The 16,293-nt window shown below is 50.1% G+C and overlaps 1 protein-coding gene and 1 long non-coding RNA gene across 4 annotated transcripts in view; one reads left to right on the top strand and one right to left on the bottom strand.

The window, feature by feature from the left end:
- LOC103888795 (uncharacterized) overlaps nt 1–16,293 on the top strand; it is a 76,234-nt gene that overhangs the window by 40,168 nt on the left and 19,773 nt on the right. The window lies entirely within an intron of this gene.
- DLGAP4 (DLG associated protein 4) overlaps nt 9,396–16,293 on the bottom strand; it is a gene marked incomplete at its 5' end in the record, with an annotated part of 31,207 nt that continues 24,309 nt past the window's right edge. Inside the window, 3 exon segments of the mRNA NM_001133849.2 lie at nt 9,396–11,212; nt 11,991–12,146; nt 13,634–13,725. Of these exon segments, the coding sequence (NP_001127321.1) occupies nt 10,994–11,212; nt 11,991–12,146; nt 13,634–13,725 (467 nt within the window). The 3' untranslated portion in view covers nt 9,396–10,993.

The raw sequence follows: 16,293 nt of genomic DNA, 5'->3' as shown, positions 1-16,293 counted from the left end.
AAAAATTTCTTAGCCCATTTAAAAGAGCAGGGTTTTGTTTTGTTTGATTCTAGGCGTTTTAAAAATATGTTTTGGATATTAATCCCTTGATATGATTTGTAAATATTTTTCTTATTCTACAGGTTTTCTGTATTTTAAAGAAAAGCTTAAATTGTTATCTTTTATAAACCATAAAATTCACCTATGAAATGTACAATTCATTGGTTTTAGTGTATCTACAAAGCTATGTAATCATCAGCACTACTATGTAATTCCACAACATTTTACTAAGTAATCCCCCAAAGAAACCCTGTACCTGTCAGCAGTCATTTCCCATTCTCCTCTCATCCCAGCCCCTGGAGACTATGGATCTACTTTCCCTCTCTATCAGTTTGTTTACTGTAGAAATTTGTTTTTGTGTTTTGAGATGGAGTCTCGCCCTGTCACCCAGACAGGAGTGCAGTGGGGCTCACTGCAACCTCCGCCTCTTGAGTTCAAGTGATTATCCTGCCTCAGCCTCCCTAGTAGCTGGGATTACAGGCACCTGCTACCACCCCAGCTAATTTTTGTATTTTTAGTAGAGATGGGGTTTTACCATGTTGTCCAGGCTGGTCTCGAAATCCTGACCTTGGCCTCCCAGAGTGCTGGGATTACAGGCGTGAGCCACACGCCTAGCCAGCTTGTTTACTCTAGAAACTTCAAACAAATGCAGTCATACAATGTGTCTGGCTTCTTTCACTTAGCATAGTATTTTCAGGGATCATCCATATTGCAGAATGTCCCAGGACCTCAGTCTTTTTCATTGCCAAGTAGTATTCTGTTGTATGGCTATATGCTACATTTTGTTTTTGCATTTGTCAGTTGATAGACATTTGGGTTGTTTCTACTTTTTGCCCATTATGAATATAGTGCCGTGAACGTTAATCTGCAGGTTTATGTGTGGATATACATTTTCACTTTCTCAGGTATATAAGAGTGGAACTGCTGGGTCATATGGTAACGCCTCTATGTTTAACCTTTTAAGGAACTTCCAAACTATTTTGCACAATGTTGTACCATTTTGAATTCCCACCGGCAGTGTATGGTTCCAATTTCTCTACTTCTTCACTAATACTTGTCTGTCTGTGTTTGTATTAGAGCCAGGGTCTCACTATGTTACCCCAGGCTGGACTTGAACTCCTGGGCTTAGCAATCCTTCCACCTCAGCCTCCCGAGTAGCTGGGACTACAGCTACCTGGCCCTGCTTGTCTTTTTAATTCTAGTCATCCTATTAGGTATGAAGTGGCATCTCATTGTGGTTTTGATTTGCATTTGTCTAGTGACTGAAGATGTTGAGCATTTTTCACATGCTTATTATTGGACATTTGTGTATCTTCTTCAGAGAAGTATCTATTTAGGCTGGCCGCAGTGGTGGCTCATGCCTGTTATCCCAGCACTTTGGGAGGCCGAGGCGGGCAGATCACCTGAGGTCCGGAGTTTGAGACCAGCCTGGCAAAAATGGCCAAACCCCACCTCTACTAAAAATACAAAAATTAGCTGGGGGTGGTGGTGGGTGCCTGTAGTCTCAGCTACTCGGGAGGCTGAGGCACAAGAATCACTTGAACTCAGGAGGCGGGGTTTGCAGTGAGCTGAGATCGTGCCCCTGCACTCCAGCCTGGGCAACAGAGAATGAGACTCTTGTCTCAAAAAAAAAAAAAAAAAAGTGTCTATGTAGATCCTTTACCTATTTAAAAATTTGTCTTTTGGTTTTGAGCTGTAGAAGTTCGTTACATATTCCGGCTATTGCACCCTTATCAGATACTTGAGTTGCAAATATTTTCTCTTATTATGTGAGTTATCCTTTCACTTTCTTGATAAACGTGTTCTTTGAAACACAAGTTTATTTTTTATTTATTTTTTGTTTTTTGAGATGGAGTTTTGCTTTGTCGCCCAGGCTGGAGTGCAGTGGTGCAATCTCGGCTCACTGCAATCTCTGCCCCCTGGGTTCAAGTGATTCTCCTGTGTCAGCCTCCCGAGTAGCTGGGATTACAGGCACTCACCACCGCACCCGGCTAATTTTTGTATTTTTAGTAGAGACAAGGTTTCACTATCTTGGTCAGGCTGGTCTTGAACTCCTGACCTCGTGATCCACCGGCCTCGGCCTCCCAAAGTGCTGGGATTACAGGCGTGAGCCACCGCGCCCAGCCAAAGCACAAGTGTTTTTAACTTTAAGTTTAGTTTATCTGTGTTTTCTTTGGTTGCTTGTGCTTTGGTGTCATACCCAAGAAGTCATTGCCTGATCCAAGGTTATGAATGTTTACACTTGCATTTTCTTTTTTTTTTTTTTTTGAGACGGAGTCTCGCTCTGTCACTCAGGCTGGAGTGCAGTGGCGTGATCTCAGCTCACTGCAAGCTCCGCCTCCCAGGTTCACGCCATTCTCCTGCCTCAGTCTCCCCAGTAGCTGGGATTACAGGCACCTACCACCACATCTGGCTAATTTTTTGTATTTTTAATAGAGACAGGGTTTCACCGTGTTAGCCAGGATGGTCTCGATCTCCTGACCTCGTGATCCACCCACCTTGGCCTCCCAAAGTGCTGGGATTACAGGTGTGAGCCACCGTGCCCGGCCCACTTCTGTTTTCTTTTAAGAGTTTGCTAGTTTTAGCTTTCATGTTTTTTTTTTTTTTTGAGACGGAGTCTTGCTTTGTCGCCCAGGCTGGAGTGCAGTGGCGCGATCTCGGCTCACTGCAAGCTCTGCCTCCTGGGTTCACGCCATTCTCCTGCCTCAGCCTCCTGAGTAGCTGAGACTACAGGTGACCGCCACCACACCCAGCTAATTTTTTGTACTTTTAGTAGAGATGGGGTTTCACTGTGTTAGCCAGGATGGAGTTTTCAGGTCTTTAATCCGTATTGAGTTAATTTTGTATATTTTGCAAGGTAAGGGTCCAGCTTCCTTTTTTCTGCATTTGGATATCCAGTTACACTAGCACCATTTGTTGATACTTCTTTCCCCATTGAATACCTTGGCACTGTTGTCTAAAGTCAGTTAAACCCATTAATGTATGGGTTTATTTTGGACTCTTAATTCTGTTTCATTGATATATATGTCTACCCTTTTGCCAGTACTACACAATCTTGATTATTTATTAATTATTTATTTATTTTTTGAGACAGGGTCTTGCTCTGTCAGCCAGTCTGGACTACAGTGGTATGATCACAGCTCACTGCAGTCTCAACCTCCTGGGCTCAAGCGATCCTTGTGTTTCAGCCTCCTGAGTAGCTGGAACTAACTATAGGCGTGTGCCACCACACCTGGCTAATTTTTGTATTTTTTGTACAGATGGAATCTCACTGTGTTGCCCAAGCTGGTCTCAAACTCTTGGGCTGAAGTGACCCTCCTGTCCCAGCCTCCCAAAGTGTTGGGATTATAGGCATGAGCCACTGTGCCCAGCCTTGATTACATTAGTTTTGTAGTAAATTTTACATTTCCATATGAATTTTAGGATCAGCGTCTCAATTTCTGCAGAAAAGGGAGCTGGGATTTTGATAAGGGTTGTGTCAAACCTGTAGATTAATGTGGGGGAGTATTGCCATCTTACCAAAACTAAGTCTTCCAATCCATGAACAGTGGAAAATAAGTAATATGTGGTGTGCTACTTTGGGATTGTGAATATTCTGTTCCTCATAAAAACTTCCACCAATAGTTTTTTTTTTTTGAGACAGAGTCTCACTCTGTCACCCAGTTGGAGTACAGTTCATTGGCGATCCCGGCACAACCCTTCTGCCTCAGCCTCCCATGTAGCTGGGATTACAGGTGCGTGCCACCACGCCCAGCTAATTTTTGTACTTTTAGTAGAGACAGGGTTTCACCGTGTTGGCCAGTCTGGTCTTGAACTCTTGACCTCAGGTGATCCACCTGCCTTGGCCTCCCAAAGTGCTGGGATTATAAGCATGAGCCACCACACCCAGCCACCAGTACTTTTAACATCCATGGATGCTTCCGTTATTACAATATGATGGTTGCCAAATGGTTCTTTTCTTTTGAGACCTAGTTTCACTCTGTTGCCCAGGCTGGAGTGCAGTGGCGGGATCTCAGCTCGCTGCAACCTCTGCCTCCTGGGTTCAAGTGATTCTCCTGCCTCTGCCTCCCAAGTAGCTGGGATTACAGGCATGAGCCACCACACCTGGCTAATTTTTGTATTTTTAGTAGAGACAGAGCTTCACCATGTTGGCCAGGCTGGTCTCGAACTGCTAACCTCAAGTGATCCACCCGCCTTGGCCTCCCAAAGTGCTGGCATTATAGGCGTGAGCCACTGCACCTGGCCCAAATGATGATTTTCTAATTCCTGAATTCCCTCTAGTGTTATGAGTTGGTGGGTGTGTAAGTTGCGTGTTATGCATCCAGGTGGAGATGTTGACTGGGAAGGGTGGAGTTCAGGGAACAATACAGGCTGGAGATTTCGATGCGGGAGTTGTCAGTCTACAGAAAGTTAAAGCCATAAAGGCAGCAGAGGGGCCCCAAAGGCCCATGTCCTGTATTGGCCATGGGGGCTTCACTGGGTCTGGGCTGGGGTGACATTTTGGAGACAAAGTACGGGCTCACTGGGTCCAGGGAGTACTATGGGTCTATGGAGGCTAGTACCGGGGGCCCCTGTTTTATGGGAAGTGGGGTTCTGTGGCAAGAAATGTCCCTGCTCCATTTAAAACTGCCATTTAAAACTCCATTTAAAACTTTCTTTTAGACTGAGCCTCACTCTGTTGCCCAGGCTGGAGTACAGTGGTGTGATCTCGGCTCACTGCAACCTCTGCTTCTCAGGCTCAAGCGATTCTCTTGCTTCAGCCTCCTGAGTAGCTGGGATTACAGGCATGCACCACCACACCTGGCTAATTTTTTATTTTTTTAAGTAGAGATGGGGTTTTTCCATGTTGGCCAGGATGGTCTTGAACTCCTGGCCTCAAGTGATTCACCCACCTCGGTCTCCCAAAGTTCTGGGATTACAGGCATGAGCCACTGCGCCCAGCCTGAAAGCCTGACTTGTTAACCTGGCATTCAAGGCCAGTGTGGCCCCAGCCCCGCCTGGAGCAGCAGCACAGCCTTACACCTCTGCCACTGTGCTCACTGTGTCTTTTACTGCCATAGCTTGGTTCAAATATTGCCCATTCTGAAAGCCCAGCAAATATTGCCTTCTCTGCCAAGGTTGTTCATTTAGGAAACCATTCTTGAGGCTCTACTCTCTGCCAGGTACTGAGACCTGGTGAAGAAACTCTCTTCCCACCCTTGGGAGCCCACCATCTTCTGTGTAGAGACAGATATTCACAAATCACCACATAGATATTAATAAAAGCATCATCACATCAGTGACAACAGCAAAGGAAAGCAACTCTTAAGCAGGGCGTTGGCACCGACCTGGCCTGGCCCAGGTGCTTGGCGGGATTTCCCTGGGGAAAGGCCACCTGTCCTGAGAGTGGAGGCAAGAGCTGATGTCAGCTGCATCGGTGGAGGCCCGGGACACCCTGTGGGAGGCCCTGAGGCGGCCAAGGGCAGCTCTCACTGGAGGTGTGGCTATAGAGGTGGGTGGCAGCCTCCAAGGCCAAGGTGAAGAGGCTGGGTTTAGGGTTTTTTTTTTTTTTTTTGAGACAGAGTCTCACTCTGTTACCTAGGCTGGAGTGCAGTGGCACAATCTCGGCTCACTGCAAGCTCCGCCTCCCAGGTTCATGCCATTCTCCTGCCTCAGCCTCCCGAGTAGCTGGGACTACAGGCGCCCACCACCACGCCTGGCTATTTTTTTCTATTTTTAGTAGAGACGGGGTTTCACCGTGTTAGCCAGGATGGTCTCGATCTCCTGACCTCGGGATCCACCCACCTCGGCCTCCCCAAGTGCTGGGATTACAGACGTGAGCCAGCCACCATGCCCGGCCTGGGTTTAGGGGTTTTAAGCAGAGGGGGATGCAGCCCAGTCAGCATTTTGAAAATTCCCCTGGCCGCCATGTGGTAGGACTAGGAGCGGCAGCAGAAAGCACACCAGCTTTCGGATCAGCCACAGATTCAGATGGGCAGGAGACTGTTTAGAATTGCTGTCATAAAGCCCGTTCCACTGCTGGTGCTAGAAACCTCATCTCAGTGGGTCTGTCCTCCACAGCATTTGCCCACGCAGACTCCGCGTGGTACTTGGCCCTCAGGCTCCTGGTGGCAGTGGCTTTGTCCTGCTATCCTGTCTATAAGGTCTGGGGCCCAGTGCTGTTCCCGGTGGTAGCTGAGCCCTCTCTGTGCTGACTCTGGAAACATGCAACCCTAGGGAGCTTGGGGTTCTAGAAGGGAAACCTGGGCCGTGTAGGGTTCTCAGGGACCCACAGGTGGCTGACAGTCTCCTGTCCCCTCTGCTGCCTCTGTGGTCATATCCTGCAGCCTTTAGGAGGGCGCTTCTTGTCTGTCCCTGTCCTGGTTCCCTCGAGGACTAGGCTTTAGAAACAGAGGCTGAGGACTCATTCCCAGCTTCTCTGGGAAGCTGCTGTCAGCCTTTCTCTGAAGTGACAAATGCGTCCCTGATGGAACAAGGTACAAGGACATGGGACATCATTTAAGTCATATTTTTGTGAAAACCATTTAATCTGAATCCGGCCATGAGAAAACATAAACCCAAATGGTGCACCATTCTATGGAGTGCACTTGGATACTTTAAAAACACCAACATCTCAGCCGGGCGTGGCGGCTCATGCCTGTAATGCCAGCACTTTGGGAGGCCAAGGCGGGAGGATCACATGAGGTCAGGAGTTCAAAACCAGCCTGGCCAATATGGTGAAACCCCATCTCTATTAAAAATACAAAAATTAGCCAGGTGTGGTGGCGGGCGCCTATAGTCCCCAGCTACTTGGGAGGCTGAGGCAGGAGAATCTCTCGAACCCAGGAGGCGGAGGTTGCTGTGAGCCAAGATCGTGCCACTGCACTCCAGCCTGGGTATTGCAGTGAGACTCTGTCTCAAAACAAACAAATAAAATAAACTAAAACAAACAAAACCATCAACATCTCGAAAAACAAAACCAAAAAATTAGGGAAATTTTTATTTTTAAAGAGACTAGAAAGACATGGTGGCCTGGCACAGTGGCTCACACCTGTGATCCCAGCACTTTGGGAGGCCAAGGCGGGAGAATCACTTGAGCCCTTGAGTTTGAGACCAGCCTGGGCAACAAAGTGAGACTCCATCTCTACAAAAAATTTTAAAATTAGCTGGGCATGGTGGCATGTACCTGTGGTCCCAGCTACTTGGGAGGCTGAAGCAGGAGGATTGATTGAGCCCAGTTGGTTGAAGCTGCAGTGAGCCATGATCACACCGTTCTTTGCACTTCAGCCTGGGCAGCAGAGTGAGACCCTGTCTAAAAAAGAAAAGAAAAAACAAAACAAAATGAAAAAAAACAGACAGATAGACATGGTAACTGAAAGCAGTGACTGATCCTTAACGGGACCCTGGATGGATAAAAGGGAGACGGTATAAGGGACAAGGTTGTGAGGGCACCTGGCGTATGGGCTGTGCTTTAGGCCATATTAATATGTGCACCCAGTGTCCTCCTGGGTAAAGGAGGTGCTCCCTGGAACACTCCTTTCTTAAGTTTGAGAGTGGTGATGGTATTGTGGTTGTGCAGGAACATCCTTGTGCCTGGGAGTTGCATGATGTGTTTTGGGGTGAAGTATCAGTGTATGCCACTGACTCTCAGATGGCTTGCAGGGAAAACGATGTGTATGTATCTGAGAGGGATAATGCCCATATGGGTGAAATATCGGTGATCGGTGACTCTGGCCGCCGGATATGTGTTCATTATTATACAGTTCCTTCAATGGAGGTGGCGTCTTCTCCACTGCTGTGCCAGGAGGGCTGGGCGTGGGGGTCCAGATTCTGTACATCAGACACCCCTACCCCATCTTGTGCTTAATAGAGTGCAGGATCCCTCCTGAGACCCTAATCTAACCCTCAAGTCCCTTCCCCTGCCACAGCAGAAGCAGGAAGGCTAAGGGTCCATCCCCGATCCCCATGGCCAGTCTGGGAGAGCTGGCTGCTAGCTGCACCCCTGAATGTCTGCTTCAATGCCTGATGCAACCGGAAACCTCTTCACTTACCCTTCAAGTCACCCCCAGCTGGGTCTCAGAGTAGGGGTAGGTCTGGGAAGGTGCCAGCCCTGGAGTTAATCCAAGCCACCTGTGGTCACCAGATGCTCCGTCACCACTAACAGGTGTGTTGGGATCCAGGGTCAAGGGCTGCTCCAAGCACAGGGGTCCGGCCACAGTTCGGATGGGCTCCCAGGGGGCTCGCTGGGGTGGGCGGGGTAGCCTGAACAAAGCTGCTGGGAAGGCAGGGTCCGTGCAGCCCCTGGGCCCTGAGATCACGAGCTTCTTGGCTGGCTTGGGCCAAGGGAGGAGACCAGGAATCTGTGGCTCCAGAGCTTGGCCAGAGCACTTTCTAAAAGGCATGTTCCAGCCGGGTGCAGTGGCTCACGCCTGTAATCCCAGCACTTTGGGAGGCCAATGGGGGCTGATCCTGAGGTCAGGAGTTCAAGACCAGCCTGGCCAACGTGGTGAAACCCCCATCTCTACTAAAAATACAAAAATTAGCCGGGCATGATGACAGCCTCGGCAGGCTGAGGCAGGAGAATTGCTAGAACCCAGGAGGCGTAGGTTGCAGTGAGCCAAGATCACACCACTGCACTCCAGTCTGGGTGACAGAGCAAGACTGTCTCCAAAAAAAAAAAAAAAAAAAAAGGTATGTTCCTACCACCGGGGCTCGGCACCTCCTGCTTCTGCCAGGACTGCGTGCCGCTCCCTCCCCGAAAGCTGGCTACCCACTCATCCTTCCGGTCTCCAGCAGAACACTCCTGCCCAGGCTGGGTTTGGCTGTCGCGCTGCGGGGTCCTGCAGCCTCATTCTGCTGCGTCTTGTTTTTTACCACCTGTCGTTGACTTGACCTTATCTGTCACGTTCAATATCTTTCTCCCTCACCAGAGTGAGCTCTGCCCCAGCACTGGGCCTGTAGAGGAGGTGCTCCGGAGATGCACTCAGGGTTCGCACCCGACAGAGTGGAAGCAGCTGTCAGGCAGGGGGATACCGAGTACTCCGCCCTGGAGAATGTGCAGACTGTGGATCTGTGGGGGGTGTAAACTGTCCTCTGGGGTGGTCTTTATCAGCCTATCCTGGCTCCTGTGATAGCATCTATCTTTCAAGGGTTTATTTCAAACAGGAAGCTGGTAAGTGCTGCATACTCATTTTCGGGAGAGGGGATGGTCAGCTCCATCTTCCCGCCCTAGATCACAGAGCTGGCGTGTGACAGCTGGCATCCCAGCTGGCACTCCCATCAGGCCGTCTCCACAGAGCTGCCTTTTGGGAGGGGTCTGGTTCAGTTTCCTGGGCCCACTCTGCTCATCCCCCTGCAATAATGGCACAAGCCCTTGGTGCACGTTACCTCATTTATTCTCACAACATGCCTGTGAGGTAGGGAGGGCAGGGACTGTCCCCGTTTTACAGAGGAGGAAGTTGAGGCACACAGAGGTCAAGTGACTTGCCCAAGGTCACAGACGGCGGCCAAGCTGGAAATGGGCCCCGGAGCAGGCCCTTGGTTCACCTGGGCGGGGAGGGGGTGCCCCCTGCAGCAAGCGCCAGCCAAGAGGATGTCTCGGATGTCAGAGAGGCGCATACACAGCATGGAGCAGCCCCTCAGGTACTGAGCTGGCTTCGGGGCTGAGCCCCTGCCCTCCCCACCCCGCCCTGCAGGCCCGGGCCATTGCAGCTCAGGGCTCGTGACACCCTGGGAGTGGGATGGGGGGGCAGGAGAGAGAGAGGAGGATGATTGGGGTAAAAAAAAAAATAGAACAGAAAACTCAGAGGCTGGGCAGATGGGCCATTAGGAGTGGGGGGAGTGGGGGTGGAGACCAAAAAAAAAAAAAAGGGCTGCTTACACACAAGGTATATATTTTTACACACACTTGTACACACACCTAGATATAGTACATGTAAAAATATATGCTATTCACACACCCGCCTCCTGCCAGGTGCCCCGAGAGCCAGCGGCGGCGGCGCTGGGTGGGCATGGGTGAGCAGATGGGCATTTGTTAACTATACACTCTAAGGTCTATGTGCATATGTACACATACATACAGACACCGCCGCCCGCCCCTCGGGCACCGGACACAGGCGCGGCTGAGGACTGACAGCCCCCTGGAAGCCATTCGGGAGTCCTAGATTTTGCTGAAGGAAGAAGGGGCTGGAGAAAATAAAAGGGCGGGGAGTCTGGAGTGTGATAACTGTGGCTTCGTCTCATTTCCACCCCCCAAGACTAAAACTTCCCTCATCTGCTCAGCGGTGAGTCCTGCCTGACACTGCCCAGGGCTGGCGGGGCACCTCCCAGTGAGGCACCTCCATCTGCGTGTGTGTGTGTGCGCGTGAGGTTGTGTGTGAGCACTTGGCGGGGGAGGGAGGGGACGCGTGTCCATCTCTCTGTCCTCTGGGCCTTCAACCGCAGAGAGGGCTGAGACTCAGAAAGCCGCTTGCCACAATGGTGACCACTGTGTGAGCTCTGAAGGGAAAAGAGAAAAACATAAGAATGAAAATCCAAGGTCAGAGCGGGGGTAGCTGGGGAAAGGAGGGACATGGCAGGTGCCCAAGGCTGCCCTTGGACTGTCGTCATCTTGTAAACAAGCTAGTGTGAGTTCTCATCAGATAGAACGAGTAAAAAGACTGCAGTCTGGAGGCTGGGCTGGGAGTTGCTGACGTCCATCTATCTAGTCCACCACGGCCAGCAAGAGGAAAAAAAAGTTTTCTAGTTTTGTGATTGATTTTTGTTGATTTTTTTTGTGAGTAAAATCTTCATAACCTAAAGCTGGGAGGGACCCAAAAAAGCCAAATTGTGAGCCCTTGTATGCGTCAATTTGAAAGTTGGCTCAGGGTCTCTAGACAGAATAACCATAGCAAAGCTTGAGAAAACTCTGTTCCGTTCGCACTTAGTTTTTGTGTTTTTTAATGATTTAAAATCGTTTCTTTCCTCCTGCATGGTCTCAGAGCCTGGTCTGGGCCTCCGGGACATAAATCTCGATGCTGTCCGCGCTCTCGGTGGCTGAGTTCTGCCGCACAGAAGCTGCCCGCTTGGCCGCCAGGAGTCTCTTGCGGGCCTCCTGGCGCTGCTTGTCGCTGGCGTCTGAGGCCTTGTCGCGGCTCACTGCCGGCTTGGATTTGGCTGGCTTCTTTGGGACCGGAGGGGGTGGTTTCTTCTCTTCCTTTAGTGAGACAGTGAGGAGAGAACAAAAATAAAATAAAGGTGCCACGTTTTGTGTGGCACTACCCCCACCATATACCGGCAGCTGGAGTCTCCACCCCAGCCTCCCCGCATCGGGCACAAGCAACACACACTTGGAATCAGGAAGCCACAAGAAGCGATGACAGTGGGAAGAGCACAAGGCACTGGAGCAGAAAGCAAGCCTAGACTCCGAGGGGGCTCGAGCAGGGGGGACAGGCAGATCCCTGTGTCCACCCTCATGTTGAACCACCAGGAGCCTGAGTCTCGGGCAGGAACTAGCCTGAGTCACAGTCAGAGACAAATTTAGGGCTTCAGGTCCCATTTTACAGGCTATTCTAGGGGATTAGACAGGGCCATGGTTCAATAGGGGTCACTGGTTCTGGTTTGCAGAAGGAAGCCTCAGGGAAGAGGCTGGCTACCACAAGGTCACAGAGCTGGCTCCAGACCCCAGGAGAAGGGACCATGTTGCTGCCTCCTGTGTTATAATGCGATTGAGGCTGTGGGCGCCCCTCTCCCAGGATCCCCTTTTCTGGACATGCAGGGCAGGACACATGCTTCAGGGGCAGCCTCAACTACACGGAGCAAGCGGCATGCCAGACAAGTGCCAAGCATGGACCCCACGCAGTGATGGATGTGAGCCCCCAGCTCAAAGACGACACACGGAGAAGGGAGCCAAGCAGCACTGACCGATGTGGGCAGCGTTATTGCCGACCAGGAATTTGTCCCTGGACTTCCCCTCCGCACTGCTCCATGCTCACCTTCCTCTTCTCGGGGGTCTCCACCAGCTGCCAGCTGTTGGCCTTGAGGTGGTAGAGTTCATCGAACTTCATGCTGATGTCCTCGATGGACAGCTGTAGCAGGTCCCAGAACCCTGCCAGGTCCTGGGCTGTGGGGCGTGGGTTGGCATCAGGGTTCTGTGGGCCAGATGGGGATCAGTGGGGCCGGCTCAGCAGAGGCTTGTCCTGCTTCCCCCAACCCCCCAACAAGCAGGGTTCCTCTGGGCCCTGCCAGCACCCGCGGGGGCTCTTGAGGCCTAGTGTCTGGGTCAGTATCTGTATGAATGAATCTAAGCCAGTTCTGGTCAGCACCAGCCCCAGTGGTGGGGATCTTTGGAGGATAGTCTAAGGGCTGTGGCGAGGAAGGCACCCCTGTCCCTAATGTATGTGTATGCTAGCAGACAGGTGTTCTCGTTTTGCAGGGAAGAAACAAGTTCTTGGCCATGGTGTGACAGTGACACCGAGAGAAGCCCGATTCACTCCCAGGTGGGGAAGGTCACAGAATCTGTGTTGTTTCCCTCGTGTCACTCTGTTCCATGACAACGCAACCCCCAGATCTCTGTAGGTCTTGAAGACAAACTCTCTCTCCACTGCCTCCCGCTGGGAGTACACACATTCCCACAGGCAGAACAGCCCAGGACTTTGCTTTTGACCCTAGCAAGGCCAGCCCTCCTAACAGGTAAGAAGGAGGGAGAAAGCCAAGCCACCAATCCCAGCAGTGGGATTTTTTTTTTTTTTTTTTTTTTTTGAGACAGAGTCTCACTTTGTCACCCAGGCTGGAGTGCAGTGGCACGATCTCCGCTCACTGCAAGTTCCGCCTCCCGGGTTCACGCCATTCCCCTGCCTCAGCCTCCCGAGTAGCTGGGACTACAGGCACCCGCCACCACGCCTGGCTAATTTTTTGTATTTTTAGTAGAGATGGGGTTTCACCATGTTAGCCAGGATGGTCTCCACCTCCTGACCTCATGATCCGCCTGCCTCGGCCTCCCAAAGTGCTGGGATTACAGGCGTGAGCCACCGCGCCTGGCCAAAAAATATATATGTATATAATTTTTGAGACAGAGTTTCACTCTCATTGCCCAGGCTGGAGTGCTGGAGTGCAGTGGCATGATCTCGGCTCACCACAACCTCTGTCTCCCGGGTTCAGGCGATTCTCCTGCCTCAGCCTCCCGAGTAGCTGGGATTACAGGTGTGCACCACCACGCCCAGCTAATTTTGTATTTTTAGTAGAGACAGGGTTTCTCCATGTTGGTCAGGCTGGTCTCAAACTCCTGGACCTCAGGTGATCCACCCGCCTCAGCCTCCCAACTGCTGGGATTACAGGCGTGAGCCACTGTGCCTGGCTGATACAGAATATATTTTATGTAAATAAACCAGTGCTAGTTGACTTTACCATCCATGTGGCTGTTTCAACATGGAAAGATATTAGAGATCTGATAGGGCCACTTGTGCCCCCTTTCTTGTGCTAGACACTGACACACATTGCCACTGTCCTTCCAACACCATGAGGAAGCCGCACTGTGTGTGTTGCAGAGGAGGGCACAGAGGCTTCGTGGGGCTGGTGGAGTGTAGTGGGCAGCCAAAGGCTGGAAGCCCTGCTGTGGAGGAAGGGGAATCACACTCACCAAGTTTTGCTCACAGAGGCCCCGGAACTGCTGGAATTTCTGGGACATCAGTAGCTGGGCACTGCCCACAGCACTGAGGACTTTTCCTAAGACTGAGAAACAGAGGGTGGAAAAAGACTGATTTAGCACAGCACAGGGTTTGGTGGGATGGCATCATGCTTTTAATCTCCCCCCATACTCCCTCAGGGTAGAACTCATTACTTCATGATGGTGGTCGTCTTCATTTTATCTACATATTAATCCATTCTCATTGAGAAAAACACAAACAATACAAAGTCAACCCCAGCCCATTTCCTGAGGACATGTTATGGCAACAAATATGAAAACTGAGTGTAAATGTAAAACATTTTCCAGAAAAACATAAATCATGGTCTTAAGAAGAGAGGCCGGGTACAGTGGCTCACGCCTGTAATCCCAGCACTTTGGGAGGCTGAGGCAGATCACCTGAGGTCAGGAGTTAAAGACCAGCCTGGGCAGCATGATGAAATCCTGTCTCTACAAATATATGAAAATTAGCCGGACATAATGGCAGATGCCTGTAATCTCAGCTACTCAGGAGGCTGAGGCAGAAGAATCATTTGAACCCAGGCGGTGGAGGTTACAGTGAGCCAAGATGGCGCCACTGCACTCCAGCTTGGGTGACAGAGGGAGACTCGGTCTCAAAATAAAAAATCTGATTAGACTCATAAATATTTTTAAGAAACTGAAGCAGAACTCTTCTCAGAAAAAGGAACTAGGTGTAAGTAGTTTTACAGCTGAGGTATTAAAAACTTTCAAGGAACAGGAAATCCCTCTTTTATATATTCTGTTCCAGAGATTAAATAAACATAGAAAATGATGCAACTTGTTTTAGGAACTCTGACAGCAGATAGGACATGCCAAGAATGGACCACTTTCACTAACATAAATGTAGAAGTCTTAAAGTATAAGCAAATAGGATCTATCAGAAGAACTGTAAAAAATAAACACCCTAATTGAGAAGTCTTTAACCCAGGAATACAAGGTTTATCTTGTATTATGACTTCCAGTTTTAAAGTGCTGGCATCAGCTGGGCATAGTGGCTCATGCCTGTAATCCCAGCACGTAGGGAGGCAGGAGGTCCCCACCAAAAATACAAAAAATTAGCTGGGTGTGCTGGTGCGCATCTGTGGTCCCAGCTACCTGGGAGGCAGAGGCTGTGTGGTGAGCTTAGACCATGCCACTGCACTCCAGCCTGGGGGACAGAGTGAGACCCCCGCCTCAAAAAATCATAAAGTACTGGCACAGCTGAGCACTTTAGAGGCCTAGACCACGTGGTAAAAGTCCATCTCTACAGAAAATACAAAAATAAGCCAGGCATGGTAGCATGTGCCTGTAGCCCCAGCTACTTGGGAGGATCACTTGAACCAGGTAGGTTGAGGCTGCAGTGAGCTGTGATGACAGCATTGCACTCCAGCCTGAGTGACAAAGTGAGACCTTGCCCACCCCCACCACACACAAAAGGTGCTGGCATATAGACAGTGCCACCCATCCCCAACCCCCTTAGAAATCACCGAAAAGCAAACAAAGTAAACAAGAAGGGAGAGGCTGAGGCAGGTGGATTACAAGGTCAGGAGTTCGAGACCAGTCTGGCCAACCCTGGTAAAACCCTCTCTCTACTAAAAATACAAAATTAGCCAGGCGTGGTGGCCCATGCCTGTAATCCCAGCTATTTGGGAGGCTGAGATAGGAGAATCTGAACCTGGGAGGTGGAGGTTGCAGTGAGCCAAGATCACGCCCACTACACTCCAGCATGGGTGGCAGAGTAAGACTCCATCTCAGAAACCAACCAACCAAACAAAGTATAGCATACCCAATAATCTCTTATTTGAAATTAAAAAAGGAGGCTTGGGCATAGTGGCTCAGACCTATAATCCCAGTACTTTAGAAGGCTTGAGGCAGGAGGATCACTTGAGCCCAGGAGTTCAAGACCAGCCTGGGCAACAAAGTGAAACCCTCTCTCTATGAAAAAATTTAAAAATTAGCTGGGTGTGGTAGTGGATGCCCATGGTCCCAGCTATCCAGGAGGCGAGGCGGGGCGGGAGGACTGTTTGAACCCAGGGTTTCAAGGCTGTAGTGAACTATAATGGCACCACTGCATTCCTCCAACCTGGGTGACAAAGCAAGACCCTGTCTCAAAAACAAAAAAGAAAGAGTGTGGACTGCAGCAAGAGCTTTCCTGAACCTAGCTGGCAACAAGGAGAATGACAGAGGTGGGGAGGTCCTGCACTGTGAGGAGCCCTGTAGTTGCCTGTGGAGAAGAAAATCCTGATAGAACTCTCCCAGGCACCCATTCCCACGTACAGATTCCTGCCAGCCTGGGACACAGTCCTGGCCCCTCTCTCACAATGATCTACTTACAAGAGCTCATCAAGGAAGAATTCACCTCATTAAGAAAGTAGTAATTAAAAGGGAACTGACACAGAAGTTAAAGATATTACAGGAACAGCAAATGGCACATGAATACTTACCAGAAATTGTTGTCAGGGAATAGATGAAAATTGTAACATTTATCCACGAATATGTAAAAGAGTTCAAAGCAGAGATAGTAAGACAATGGAAGGAGATACAACAGGGGCTCTGGAACTAGAGCAGGAGGAAAATCAGGCCATCATAGAAACAAGGCCACCCTGGAGGTCGCA

Source organism: Pongo abelii, chromosome 21, assembly GCF_028885655.2.
Source record: "Pongo abelii isolate AG06213 chromosome 21, NHGRI_mPonAbe1-v2.0_pri, whole genome shotgun sequence".
Lineage (NCBI taxonomy): Eukaryota > Metazoa > Chordata > Mammalia > Primates > Hominidae > Pongo > Pongo abelii.
This window is presented reverse-complemented; position numbering and strand designations above follow the sequence as displayed.